The 15,394-nt window shown below is 42.2% G+C and overlaps 1 protein-coding gene across 1 annotated transcript in view; it reads right to left on the reverse strand.

The window, feature by feature from the left end:
- Positions 1-506: 506 nt before the first annotated feature.
- PXDC1 (PX domain containing 1) overlaps positions 507-15,394 on the reverse strand; it is a 106,724-nt gene continuing 91,836 nt past the window's right edge. The window contains exon 5 of the mRNA XM_056518474.1: positions 507-1,522. Coding sequence (XP_056374449.1) covers positions 1,405-1,522 — 118 coding nt within the window. The 3' untranslated portion in view covers positions 507-1,404. The remainder of the gene's footprint in view (positions 1,523-15,394) is intronic.

Consider the following 15,394-nt stretch of genomic DNA (forward strand, 5'->3'; position numbering starts at 1 on the left):
TTATAAGAGTGCTTCATTCCCAGGGATCTCTGTCCTATTCAACAAACAGCCCAATTGTAATACTATGGGAAAGTCCAGTTAAAGGGGTACTCTGGCTCTTAGACATCTTATCCCCTATCCAAAGGATAGGGGATAAGATGCCTGATCGCGGGGGTCCTGCCGCCTGGGAACCCCGTGATCTTGCACGCCGCACCCCGTTTATAATCAGTCCCCAGAGCGGATACGCTCCGGGTCTGATTACTGTCGATCCTGGGGCCGAAGCGTTGTGACGTCAAGGCTCCGCCCCGTGTGACGTCATGCTCTGCCCCCCTCAATGCAAGCCTATGGGAGGGGGCGTGACAGCCGTCACGCCCCCTCCCATAGGCTTGCATTGAGGGGGCGAAGCGTGACTCCACACAGGGCGGAGCCTTGACGTCACAACGCTCCGGCCCCGCGATCGACAGTAATCAGACCCGGAGCGTGTCCGTTCCGGGAACTGATTATAAACGGGGTGCGGCGTGCAAGATCACGGGGGTCCCAACGCCGGGACCCCCACGATCAGCATCTTATCCCCTATCCATAGGGGATAAGATGTCTAAGCACCAGAGTACCCCTTTAAGCAGGATGGAGATTGCTAAGAGCTGGGGAGTGGCGCGTGCTACTGTGAACTTCTCCCTACTCATTCTCCTGATCGGTTGGGGGTTTCAACACTGAGACCTCAGCCAATCAAATCTTTTGACATGTCTCTGTGACATTTCAAAAGTTTTTTTGAAAAGATAGGAACACTTAAAATGTTGCACATAGATCTTCACTGGAATGTAGATACTATTATTGTAAGTATAACACCATAGGCTGATGCCTGTTTTCATCTCACATACATTTGGCATATTATAAACATACTGTCACAATATACATAATCAACAAATATAATCCTTTTGCATGGTTTTCACTACACCCCAGTACACATACAAATATGCTCCAGACAATCTAGCACATTTTCTGCTGACAAAAAATATTTTCTCATATTGCTCTTCTTATGTAGTCATCACATTGTAATAATTGTGCTATGGAGGCCTCAGTATTCTTCAGTGGCTATAAATGAAGCATGGATCTGGTGTCTAGATGCTTCTCGTTCTTGCACCAAGTAAACGGGACTAAAATGAAGAACATGCACTAGGAAAACCTATGTTCATGCAGAAACAGGCTAGGTGAGTATTATTATCTGGATATTAAGAATAAGCAACGTTCTTCTGCCTCCTGTTCACATTAAGGCATGTTCAAATCTGACGTCACTCCAGTTGCTGAGATCTGTGTGCTAGTTGCTAAGAGCCGTGTAGTTTAGAGTTTCTAAAAGGCCACAGGGATAGCAGCACTCAAGAAATATCACCTTCACGGTAAGTAAATCCTGGCAGGTTCTTGATCGCTTCAGTCTAAAATGTCCGTTTCAAATGGAACCAGATGGTAGTAGGACAAATTTGTAACATAAGCTGTAGGGTCATCAGTATCCTCGGCCTCTGGAGGAAAATCTGTTCCATTTCCAAATCTATAGAAAAGGCCAAACAGAGAAGGAAATCAGAGGCACAACAATGGAAAATCACAACTGTAGACATGGAGGACACATGGAGTGTTATAACTTTAAGGGTCTATTCACACGTACAGTATTCTGTGCACATTTGATGCGCAGGATTTCAAGCTGTGTTCAGTTTACATTGAAATCTGCAGCAGAAAATCCTGCGCATCAAATCTGCGCAGAATACTGTACGTGTGTGAATAGACCCTAAAAAGGCGAGATTTCCTGGGTGCACTGCTGTACTGTACATTACCTAGAAGAGAACAGTATTATTCAATTACACAATTTATTCATGATTGTATCTTAGCCCTTCAGTTTGTTTATTGGATAACACCTCACAATTTTTCATAACCGTAGACAGTGAATTTAAAGCGGACCCATCAGATCAAACAAAAATTTTTTTTTTAATATATCACTCAGTACCTTATCCTGACCATGTACATCGAATTTCTAGCATGTAAATCTAATGTCTAGCACCTTTATTTATTTTGTTATTAAACTTTTAATTTAGCGCACTAGTCTGAATTCCTCTCAAAGGGAGGGGGCGTGGCCTCACTGTGCAGGTCTCCGCTCCCTCCCTCAGTATGCTGTCTACTCACATCTTCCCTAGCATTAGCAAAACTACAACTCCCAGCTTGTCCTAACTGACAGTAGCAGGACACAAGCTGACAGAGGGAGGATTTTTCCTCCAGCTATGAGCCTTGCGCTCACAGCTGTCAGTCAAGGAAGTGTGTCCATGACATAGGTGATGATGCATGGACACAGCAGGACTAGTATGTGTCCAAGCAGGCAGGGGGGGCAGTTGTTTGACTTGCTTTTTCAGTATGAAATACTGAAAATTTTCTAATGAAAGCAATTGCAAAACCTATTGGTTATACATGCTTTACAACATATCAAAAGTTTTTGTATCTGACAGTGCCCATTTAATACAAGGTAGTCAATAAGGCCACCCCTTAAAATATGCCCTTTAACCCCTTCAGGATATCATGTTTTTTTAATTTTTGCACTTTAGTTTTTTTTTCACCTCACCTTCTAAAAATCATGAGGCTTTCAATTCTCCACCTACAGGGCATTTTCACTGCAGTGGTCCCGATCAGCTCCGCTAAGTTGCCAGGATGCATTTTTTTTTTTTTTTTTACATTTTAGACATTGCTTTGGAATTGTTGTTCAACAGAATGATAAAAAAAAAAAGAAGATAATGAAACTGACCTGGACAGAAATAATGGAACCCTGAACTTGAAGAAGTATCATGGGGAAAAACTTATCCAAAGGGGAGTGTCACTCATCACTGCGGGCAGCCACCGCTGTTCACAGCCTCTCAATAAGAGCAGCACAGAGGATGTCAGGAGAATGTAAAACCCGCTGAAAGCCACTGCACCTGAGCCTGTTGGCCAGGTTAGAAGAACAACAGGGGGAGGAGGGAAGGGAAGGAGGAGTGATGTGGCACAAGGGGTAATGGGGGGATGATTTGGCACATTGCACAGAGGGAATGAAGTGGCACAGGGGGGTTAAGTGGGAATAAAATGGCACAGGGGGGATGAAAGGGGGAAAGAAATGTCAATGGGGGGGGAGAGTTCAAGGGGAAATTATGTGGCACGGGGTAAGGAGCGGATGATTTGGCACAGGGGATAAAGGGTAATAAAATAGTACAGGGGGGATCAAGGGGAAATGATGTGGCACAGGGGGTAAGGGTGGATAATTTAGCACAGGGGGAATCAAGTGGCACAGGGGATAAAGAGGGAATGAAATAGCACAGGGGGGGATCAAGGGGAAATTATGTGGCACAGTGGGTTCAAGGGAGGAGGAATGAAATGGCATTGGAGAGATCAAGAGGAGAAAGAAAATGGCACAGGGGATGAAATGGTACAGGGGGTGATAAGGGGTGATTAAATGGCACTGGGAGATTCTACTGTAATATTGCCTTTTATCATATTTTATAGGTAAATACACTCTGGGGTGAGTACAGTACAGCATTCAGTCATTTAAAAAGATTTTTTAGCCATTTTTCCCAATGGGGGACATCTCTCAATAGCAGACACTTTTTTTTCCACGTGTGTTCACAATTTTCTTTCATTAAATGATCCTGTTGAACCACTATTCAAAATCAATGCCAGTGCGCATCTAAAGGTGACAAAATGATCACATTTAAAGTTTTTACTAAAGAACACAGGACAAAATACAGATGTAGCAAGCATTATCCGCTCATCCAACAATGCTACATGCTAATAATACAAAGTGTACATTTAAACTAACTGTGGTGTGCCATGGCTATTATTTGAGCAGCCATGGCACACCACAGTTCAAATGGGCACTGGCAGATACAAAAACGTTTGATATGTTGTAAAGCATGCAAAACCAATAGGTTTTGCAATTGCTTTCATTAGAAAATGTTTATACTGAAAAAGCCAGTAAAACAACTGCCCCCCCCCTGCCTGCTTGGACACATACTAGTCCTGCTGTATCCATGCATCATCACCTATGTCATGGACACACTTCCTTGATTGACAGCTGTGAGTGCAGGGTTCACAGCTAGAGAGAAAATCCTCCCACTGTCAGCTTGTGTCCCACTACTGTCAGTGAGGACATGCTGGGAATTGTAGTTTTGCTAATGCTAGGGGAGATGTGAGCAGACAGCATACTGAGGGAGGGGGCGGAGACCTGCACAGTGAGGCCACGCCTCTTCCCTTTGAGAGGAATTCAGACTAGTGAGCTAAATTAAAAGTGTAATAACAAAATAAATAAAGGTGCTAAAACATGGTCAGGATTAGGTACTGAGTGATATATTTAAAAGAAGCGGGTACGCTTTAAGGACAATGGACATAAATGTACATCCTGGTGCCCTGGTACTTAGGACTTACAACCTGTTCGTGAACTGACCACAGGAGCTGATGGCAGTAGATTACAGATAGTACTGATCAGTATTAGTAGTTGATTGCCTAAATATAGGGACTTGAAAAAAATGTAACGTATATACTCGAGTATAAGCCGACCCGAGTATAAGCCGAGACCCCTAATTTCAACCCAAAATCCCAGGAAAAGTTATTGACTCGAGTATAAGCCTAGGGTGGGAAATACATCATCACCGCCTGTCATCATCCAGACCCTCATCATCATCACCTGTCATCATCCCCATGTCATCATCCCACACATCCCCCCTTCATCATCCCCTTGTCATCATCCCCACCCCCCTTCATCATCCCAACCCCCCTTCATCATCCCACACCCCCCCTTCATCATCCTCTTGTCATCATCCCACCCCTCCCCCTTCATCATCCTCTTGTCATCATCCTCCCTCAGTGGTCTTCAACCTGCGGACCTCCAGAGGTTTCAAAACTACAACTCCCAGCAAGCCCGGGCAGCCATCGGCTGTCCGAGCTTGCTGGGAGTTGTAGTTTTGAAACCTCCGGAGGTCCGCAGGTTGAAGACCACTGCAGCCTTCGACATCATCCAGCCCCCTCTCACCGCCCTTTAGTTCTGTACAGTACTCACCTCCACTCGGCGCTGGTCCGGTGCTGCAGGGCTGTCCGGTGAGGAGGTCGTCCGGTGGGATAGTGGTTCCGGGCTGCTATCTTCACCGGGGGCGCCTCTTCTTCGCGCTTCCGGCCCGGAATAGAGGCGTTGCCTTGACAATGACGCAGAAATACGTTGGCAATGAACGTACCTCTGCGTCGTTGTCAAGGCAACGTGACTATTCTGGGGCCGGGCCCGAAGCGCTTAGAAGAGGCCTTCCCGGTGAAGATAGCAGCCCGGAACCACTATCCCACCGGACGACCTCCCCACCGGACAGTCCTGCAGCACCGGACCAGCGCCGAGCGGAGGTGAGTACTGTACAGAACTAAAGGGGGGTGAGAGGGGGCTGGATGATGTCGAAGGCCGCAGTGGTCTTCAACCTGCGGACCTCCGGAGATTTCAAAACTACAACTCCCAGCAAGCCCGGACAGCCGATGGCTGCCCGGGCTTGCTGGGAGTTGTAGTTTTGAAACCTTTGGAGGTCCACAGGTTGAAGACCACTGCGGGTGGAGAGTTCACTCGAGTATAAGCCGAGGGGGGTGTTTTCAGCACGAAAAATCGTGCTGAAAAACTCGGCTTATACTCGAGTATATACGGTAGTTTGTAAAAAAAAAAAAATCTAAATCAGCCCTTCCCCCATTAAAAATGAAAACCCCAAATGAAAAAAAAAATTATAAACATATTTGGTATTGCCGCGTGTGTAAATATCCAAACTATTAATGTAATGTTAATGATCCTGTATGAACAATGGAAGCGTAAAAAACAAAGTCTAGAATTACAACTTTTTGATCAAATCACATCCCAGATTTTTTTATAAAAAGTAAAGCATGTAATAATGGGTATCATTTTAATTGTATTGACCCTCAGAAAAAGAGAACAGGTCAGTGCACTGCGTCAAAACGAAACTCTCCAAAAGTTGCAAAACTGCATTTTTTTTTACATTTTCCAACAAAATAATATCATTTTGGTTGTTTTAAACATTGTATGGTAAAAAGAAAGGTTTCATTATAAAGTACAATTGGTCACAAAAAAACAAGCCCTCATATGTTCTGAAGATGGAAAAATAAAAACAATGATGGCTCTTAAAGGGGTACTCCGGTAGAAAAAAAATAATTCATATCAACTGGCTCCAGAAAGTTAAACAAATTTGTAAATTATTTCTATTAAAAAATCTTAACTCTTCCAGTACTTATTAACTGCTGTATGCTCCAGAGGAAGTTGAGTTGTTCATTTCTGTCTACCACAGTGCTCTCTACTGACACCTCTGTCTGTGTCAGGAACTGGCCAGAGTAGGAGCAAATCCCCACTGCAAACCTCTCCTGCTCTGGAAAGTTCCCAAAATGGACAGAGGTGGCAGTAGAGTGCAATGTGGTAAGACTGAAAAGAACTACTCAACTTCCTCTGCAGCATACAGCAGCTGTCAAGTACTGGAAGGATTAAGATTGTTTAATAGACGTAATTTACAAATTTGTTTAACTTTCTGGCACCAGTTGATAAAAAAAAAAAAAAAAAGAAATTCCACCGAAGTAGCCCTTTAAGGCCAACATTGGCTGTGTCTCACACAAACACACATACACTGATACAGTCAAATACCGGTAAAGATCATGATGAAGGAATATGAAATTAAATTAGAAAGCTTAGAAAAATATAGTAGTCATTTTTAATTGTATGGTTTTATAGGTTTTTCTTATAATGATGTCAGACACGCCTGGCATTTTGGGAAGGGGATTTACAGGCTTTTTTGATCTGACTATAAATATTTGACGGGATTTTTTTTAGGCTTGAGAAATTCTGTAACATTTCCCACATACATTGTAGTCTTCTTTTTTTTCTGCATTGCTAGTGATAAAAGCCAAGTCCATAAAGCTTAGGCTGCACTACAGAAAGTAATGCCCGGGTGTTCTACTAACAGAGAAATTATTTGCATTGGAATTTAGCCTAGACCTCTAAACATATAAGCAGTCAATAGGATAGTAGTTACTGTGACAAGGGGTTTGCTTGTTTAAGTATACATACATGTAATGGTTAAAGAAACAAAGCTAAAGTGAAGAATGTTTGATGGTGGATAGTGATATCTATCATCCGAGTCAGCAAATCTATTACAACCTATTTACAGTCACAGTTCCCTAGCATAATATGGCTTTATTACTCACCAGTTGTTTCATGTAGCTGTCAAAGCTAAAATTGTGATACGCATATTACTTAGAGAATTAACAGGTTAGTACAATCAACAAGGTACCGTATTTTTTGCCGTATAAGACGCACTTTTTCTTCCCCAAAACTGGGGGGGGGGGAGTTGGTGCGTCTTATACGGCGAATACACACCTATCGGGTCGGTCCCTGCTGCCATCAACAGCCGGGACCCGCGGCTAATACAGGATATCACCGATCGCGGTAATGCCCTGTATTAACCCTTCAGACGCGGCAATCAAAGGTGACCGATGCGTCTGAAGCGAAAGTGACACTAAGCCGGCTGCTCAGTCGGGCTGTTCGGGACCGCCGCGGCGTCCCGAACAGCTTACAGGACACCGGGAGGGACCTTACCTGCCTCCTTGGTGTCTGCTCCGGGCCGGGATCCCCTGCATGGCCGGCGCTCTCCTTCGACGTCATCACGTCGTCACGCACGCCGTCCCGTCATCCAATAAGAGCAGCGTGCGTAGCGACGTGATGACGGCGACGGAGAGCGTGGATCCCGGGGAAGAAGACATCCGGAGGACACCACGGGGACGCGGCGACAGCGATGGAGTGACATCCAGGGCAGCGGTGACGGGTTCGGAGCGGTGGGGACACGTGAGTATTATCTCCTATACCAGTGGTCTTCAACCTGCGGACCACCAGATGTTGCAAAACTACAACTCCCAGCATGCCCGGACAGCCAACGGCTGTCCGGACATGCTGGGAGTTGTAGTTTTGCAACATCTGGAGGTCCGCAGGTTGACGATCACTGTTGGGTTCAGAATCTTTTTTTTTTCTAGATTTTGCACCTTTAAAATTGGGTGCGTCTTATATGCCGGTGCGTCCTATAGGGCGAAAAATACGGTAAGTAGAATTTGTAAAGAAGACATGATGCTCGAATAATGCTCAGACCAAAATACTGTATATGAAGCGTGTATTTCCCTTTACCGGCTGTGCATTATATTAGCACACTTTGCAATATTTTTTTATCACATTGTCTCCTTTAGCAAACATTCATCTTGGAATACAAATAGCTGTAACCAGTTGTTTGTTAAAGGAAAGCCCTATTTTCATACTGGGAATAAATATAGAACTATGTGTATATAACTGTAGAGAATCCATGTGGGCTGGGTTAAAAATATCAGATGTCTACACTTGTCATCATAGAGGTTGTCATGAGAACAATTTGAAAAGAATCAGTATGACCTACTTGTCAGTCTAGAATTTAGATGAGATTATTTAGAAGAAATCTTTAAACAATAATTTGGTGCTAGATTTAATTTTTAAAGGAAAATGGTCATCCCGTTCACCCACACTAAACCCAACCCGAGACCGATGTGGAGTCTCTGACTAACATGCATATTGCATACCTTCAGTCCGACGCCTGGATCCTCTGAAGGTCCACTTCTTTCTTCGGCGAACTACGCACTGGAGGCGGGCCCACCGGGTGAATATGAAAATTCATAGGGGCGCTGGTCACGTGAGTGCTTGTGCCTACTGAGCGCTCACATGACCAGCGCACATGAATATTCAAATTCACACAGTGGGCCCGCCTCCAGTGCGCAATTCGCCAAAGAAATAAACTGACCTTCCGAGGGACCGGGCGCCGGACTGAAGGTACGTGTTAATCACAGACCCCCACATCGGTCACCTGTTCACCTGCACTGTAACCCAGTGTATTGATTGGGTTTAGTGTGGTTGAACGGGATGACTGTTTTCCTTTAACTCTCTTTCAACTGAAGTACTGTAGTATTATGTATGAAAACTTTATGTATATTGTATGTGCAGTCTGTAAACTCTTAAATCATCACATTACACCCTCGTTTCTGCATTTGTCCTTGTTATTTGGAATTATTCTACATAAAACATTGTGGTTGTTTCTGAATCAACTTCATAGAAATTACTAAAAGTGCTTGGATCCACAAAAAGTACCAAAACTTTTGGTTTGCATGAAAATTTGTGGCTTTTTGATGTTCTGCATCTGGTACAGACATTAAATGGGTATTACAGGATTTTTTTTTTTATTTGACTATGCTACAGGGGCTGTAAAGTTAGAGTAGTTCATAATATAGTGTCTGTACCTGTGTGTGACGGTTTTCTCACAATTCTTCTGTGATTTTCACTCCAATATTTATTTTAAACAGCATACAAAATGACTGTTGTCTCAGATTTTTCCCAGGTTGCAATGCGGCCGAGACCTGACTCACTAGTCAGCTGATGACAGGGACCCTGTCTGCTTCAATGGGTGGAGGGATCAATCTTCAACTAATGCAGCAGCTGTAGGCACCCTGATTGAAAACCACAGGTCTTTTGAATGGATGCAGCTCATTTATGTTTCAATGGGCTGATATGTGGGAGGGAGGAAAAGGGAATTATGGGATTTGAAGGCAAAAAGGAAAACGCAAACAGGAAATACCAGTTCACAAAAGCTAGCCACAGTATTATGGTAATCTCACAGCATAGCCATTTAGACCCAAGAAAAATGAAGATCCTTCCTAAGCATGTCCATTACTGCCTGCCAGGTATGTACTAAAATCACCTTATGGTGGATAACCCCTTTAATATAATGCTCTCTCCCCAGTTTTTTAACTTGAGAACATTGCCTTTATCACTGAAAAATTGTTGCAAACAGCAAAAAACACAGTATGACTGTGTGAATATACTTGAAGACCAGCTTCAACCACTATCCAAATTAATTTATCTTTTTTTTTTTTTTTTTTTTTTACATTTTCTTCTTCCTCACCTTCTAAGTCCAATAATGTTTTTATTGTTCCACTGACAGAATCATATGGGAGCTTAATTAAATTGTGGGACAAGTTGTACATATAATGTATTATGAAGCCAGTTAAACTTATTTGTGTAGGCCAAGTTGAAATAAAAATGCAATTGTGCAATATTGTGGGGCAATAATTAAAACCGACCAAATTTGGATAATTTTATTTTATTTTTTTTACTATTAAAGAACAAACAAACTTACTGACTACAACTTTTTTATTTTTTTACAATGGAGCTGTGGAATGGCTCATTTTGTGCCCAGTGATCTGTAGTTTTTTTATTAGTACCACTTTGCCTAGATATACATTTTTGATCATTTTTTATTCAGCTAGGGGTGGGATTTTTTTTTATTTTTTTTATTCCTAACATTTTTTTTAAACATTGTTTTAGTATACTCAATACTGTCCAATCTCATACATCAACTAGTCTCTATAATGCCAATGAGCATTTTTCTCTTGAGTAATAATAGAAAAGAACTATCCACTTCCTTAAACTTAAACTCTGAAACAATTTGTGGGCAGCAAAGTAATCAATTCTCCACAATCTGTTGCAAACCACTTTGACATTTACAGCTGAAGCTGGCTAAGATATTTCTAGGCACATCCGCAGATGAAGAGCTTGGGATCAAAGAAGGAATCTGAACAAAGCTGGGGTTGCCTGGTGCAAATATGATTAGATTCTAATATTTCACCATGTCAAATTGTGAAGATTTCCTCTCTGGTACTTCAGAAAGCTTTGTTCGGGTTTATTTCATTATGCTGAATTATATTTGCCCTTTCATAGGTCAGCTGTCAGTTTTTCAGAATCTAAACTGTATTTCTAAACCCCCATACTTATGTTAGTTTTCAGCTATATAAACATATGAGGCATAGAAGAAGTCATAAAGCGAAGGCTTGCCCTGAGGCAAATATACTTACAGAGGGAGATTTATCAAAACCTGTGCAGAGGAAGAGTGGTGCAGTTGCCCATAGCAACCAATCAGATCGCTTCTTTCATTTTCCACAGGCCTCTTTAGAGGCCTGTGGAAAATGAAAGAAGCAATCTGATTGGTTGCTATGGGCAACTGCACCACTCTTCCTCTGCACAGGTTTTGATAAATCTCCCCCCCCAAATATTAATATTATATTTTTTTTGTTTGGGTGCTATCTGTTAGAGATGAGCGAATTTACAGTAAATTCGATTCGTCACGAACTTCTCGGCTCGGCAGTTGATGACTTATCCTGCATAAATGAGTTCAGCTTTCAGGTGCTCCCGTGGGCTGGAAAAGGTGGATACAGTCCTAGGAGACTCTCTCCTAGGACTGTATCCACCTTTTCCAGCCCACCGAAGCACCTGAAAGCTGAACTCATTTATGCAGGATAAGTCATCAACTGTTATAGTCATGGAGGAGGCCTCCCCCAGCCATCCTCACAGTGATATGCAGGTACACGTCAGCCAGCTATTAATGAGGCTGTCACGCCCCCTGCCATAGACTTGCAGTGAAGAGGCGGACATGATGTCACACGGGAGCGTAGTTGTCACCTCACGATACTCAGGCCCCGTGGTTGTCACGCTTCACACTTGGAGCCTCCAGAACTGTGGAGAGCTCACAAAGGTGGGTGCCGAATGATATATTGCGGGGGTCCCCAGCGGTGGGACCCCCGCGATCATACATCTTATCCCCTATCCTTTGTATTAGGGCCGGAGTACCCCTTTAATTTCTTGGGTGCCGGAAGTTCTCTACATACCAGTCAGGCGACAGGAAGCACATGAATCTTTAGTAGAACAAGACATCATGCTGTTTCAGGATAAAAATATGCAAGACAGGAAGAATAAAGAGCAGGAACAAAGACATATGTAAAACTCATGTGCTTTCTGGGTACTGGTGAGGGAGACATTATGTGGCCACAGTAAGGGGTTTCCCAAACATGGCTTAAAACAAAATGCAAATATGCTATGGATGTATATTTACTGTATTTGCATTTTTGAAGAGTATTTTTATATGTTCATTGTCTCAAATTATGTTTACTGGAATTAAGTAGAGATTAAAAGAGGTTTCACATCGAAGACCAAACATTACAAAGAGACAAAACATTATTATGATATGCTATTACTTCTTCAATTGTGAGGGGAAATTGCTGGTACCCACACAGCCCCCTGTTAAGAAATATATATATATATATTTATATACACCGGTGAAACTCGAAAAATTAGAATATAGTGCAAAAGTTAATTTATTTCAGTAAGGCTGGGTTCACACCACGTTTTTGCAATACAGTTCCTGTATCAGGTTTTTGATTAAAAAACGGATTCCTCAAAACCTGACTAAACTGTATCAAAACGTGTGTACAATTTTTTATCTGTATACGGTTGAAAACCGTATACAGTTTGAAAAATGATGTCCGGTTGCAGCCGTATACGTTTTTAACTTTTCACTCCATTATGAATAAAGTTTCACTTGTTTGATTGAAATTCCAAGAAAAAAAACTGTGCAAAGTCAAAAACCGTATGGTGAAAACCGGATGGAACCATACGCACATATGGTTTTGTACAGTTCCCATTGACTCCCATGTTAAAAAAAACGTATACGGTTTAATACGGTTTTTCACCCGGACCAAAAACCGTGGTAGGCCACGGTTTTCTGTCTGGAAAGAAAAAAGGTAAAAAAAAGTATGGTTTGAAAAACGGAGACAATGGGCATGAAGTCTATGGGCACGGTTTTCTGTACGGTTGCATCTTTTTTTTTTTTTTGTGAAACCGTATACCAAAACCTTATAGCAAAATCGTGGTGTGAACCCACCCTAATGCAATTCGTCTGCAGAAAGAAGCATGAAGTGCTCCAAAATCTCCTGGTAGACGGGTGCGTTGACCCTGGACTTAATGAAGCACAGTGGACAACACCAGCAGATGACATGGCTCCCCAAATCATATAATTTATTGTGGATTTGGAGTTTTTATGAGCTGTAAGACATAACCATCACAATTATGACAAATCACGGCTTGAACAAGATAGTTCAAGCCATGATTTGCCTCTCAAGCCATGATATGTAATGAGTCACTCTCATATACCAGTTTCACCTCTTAAGTTGCCTTACTGAAATAAATGAACTTTTGCATGATATTCAAATTTTTTGCATTTCACCTGTGTGTGTGTGTGTGTATATATATATATATATATATATATATATACACACATACTGTAAGCAAGCAGCTGGTAAAATGGTGGGTGGGAGGTACGTATCAATGAGCCTTCTTGCCTCAGTGACATAAGACTGGAGTTTGGGTGCAGGTTTTGGAAATGACTAAAGGTTCTGGATATAAAGTCACTCCCATACTCCAGTTTTGCTGGTGTGTTGCAGTCCTGGACATGATCTCACATCTGCCAAAGAGCAGCAGAGAGGAGTTGCTTTAAAGCAAGACCAGTTTGTCTTGTTGGATACTGATACACTGCACCAAAAAGATTGACTATTAGGACTAAACTTGCCAAGCTTGGGATGAAAAGCTCAGAAGTTTATGTTTTTGTAAAAACCTGATGTAAAGAGCGTTTCAGTTTCTTATTATACCGCTGTAACTAAAACGTATTGATGTATGTGAATTATTACAATAAACCGAGGACTAATGAACTGTGACATCTGCCTGTCCGGGTCTGTTTGCTTGCTGACAAGACTGTCTGAAGGGTCCTGTTCTACAATAGATATATGGAAAGTAATGTCATTGCTGTAGAATTCTTCTCCATGGATCTGATCACTTCCTGGTTTCATCTCTGAGCTGTGACCCTCTTGTTGCCATGAAACAGAGCACACTTTCCCAAATACCCCTTCCTTACATATATAGTGAAGACCATCTACCAATGCTTTCAGGAGATTGCAGTTGAGCTGAGCACGTGTGACCATCTTAGTGGGTCATAATCAAGGGCAGCAGGTTAAGAAAACAATGCAGGCACATGGGGGATTAGTAAATCTATAGGCACCACATGCTGCACTGGGCTTATTGGCTCCGCCTTTAGCAACTGAACCCTCCGGAGCTGGCCTTTATTAGGCTTCAGTCTTCTACTCATCGCCTCTGTTATGTGCACTAGCTCCTGTATTGTTCTTTGCTACATTGTGTATATTCCGACCTTGGCTTGTTACCCAACTTTTCTCTGCTTTCCGATTTAGTACTGTGCTTTCTACGTTTCAACAGGGCCCATCTGAAATATCTCTGTTTGTTTATTCCCTGTTTTTTTTTTGTATTAGACATGGCTACGCCCTGCACTTTAGTAGAGTAGGGACTGGCACCGTGGTGGGCACCTCAAAAGGTAGGGAAAGAGGCTTGATCTAGCAAAGGGCTGCACTTATTACTTTCCAATGTGACATTTTATCTCTGAAGCAGTACATTTTCAGAAAAGCTTAAACTTTTGATATATGTATAATTTGGTATATAATACATCTGTCTATAACTGTCCAGAGTAGGAGCAAAGCCCCATAGCAAACCTCTCCTGCTCTGGACAGTTCCTGACATTGACAGAGGTGTCAGCAGAGAGCATTGTGGTCAGACAGAAAAGAACTATACAACTTCCTGTGGAACATACAGCAGCTGATAAATACTGGAAGGATTAAGATTTTTATATATAGAGGTCATTTACAAATCTGTTTAACTTTCTGTCACCAGTTGAAAAAAAAATGTTTTCCACCGGAGTACCCCTTTAAGCTATATGCAGGCACTTTCAGATATCATTTAATACTCCTTAAATGGGTTTACCAGTTTAACCCCTTAAGGACCCAGCCCATTTTCACCTAAAGGCTAGGTTTCCACTTGTTTTTTTTCTGGCAGTTTTTGGATATCTGCCACTGCAGTTTTTGAGCCAAAGCCAGAAATGTATTCAAAAGGAATAGGACATATAAAGGAAGGACTTACACTTCTCCTCCCTTATGGATCCACTTCTGAATGTGGCTCAAAAACTGCAGTGGGAGATATCCAAAAACTGCCAGAAAAAAAAAACTAGCCTAAAGGGGTATTCCAGCCCAAAACTTTTTTTCATATATCAACTGGCTCCGGAAAGTTAAACAGATTTGTAAATTACTTCTATTAAAAAATCTTAATCCTTCCAATAGTTTTAGCTTCTGAAGTTGAGTTGTTGTTTTCTGTCTAACTGCTCTCTGATGACCCACGTCCCGGGAGCTGTGCAGTTCCTATGGGGAAATTCTCCCATCATGCACAGCTCCCGGGACGTGACATCGTCATTGAGCAGTTAGACAGAAAACTTCAGAAGCTAATAACTATTGGAAGTATTAAGATTTTTTAATAGAAGTAATTTACAAATCTGTTTAACTTTCCGGAGCCAGTTGATATATATAAAAAAAGGTTTTGCCTGGAATACCCCTTTAAGGACCCGGGCATTTTTTGCACATCTGACCACTGTCACTT

Source organism: Hyla sarda, chromosome 5 (genome assembly GCF_029499605.1).
Source record: "Hyla sarda isolate aHylSar1 chromosome 5, aHylSar1.hap1, whole genome shotgun sequence".
Classification (NCBI taxonomy): domain Eukaryota; kingdom Metazoa; phylum Chordata; class Amphibia; order Anura; family Hylidae; genus Hyla; species Hyla sarda.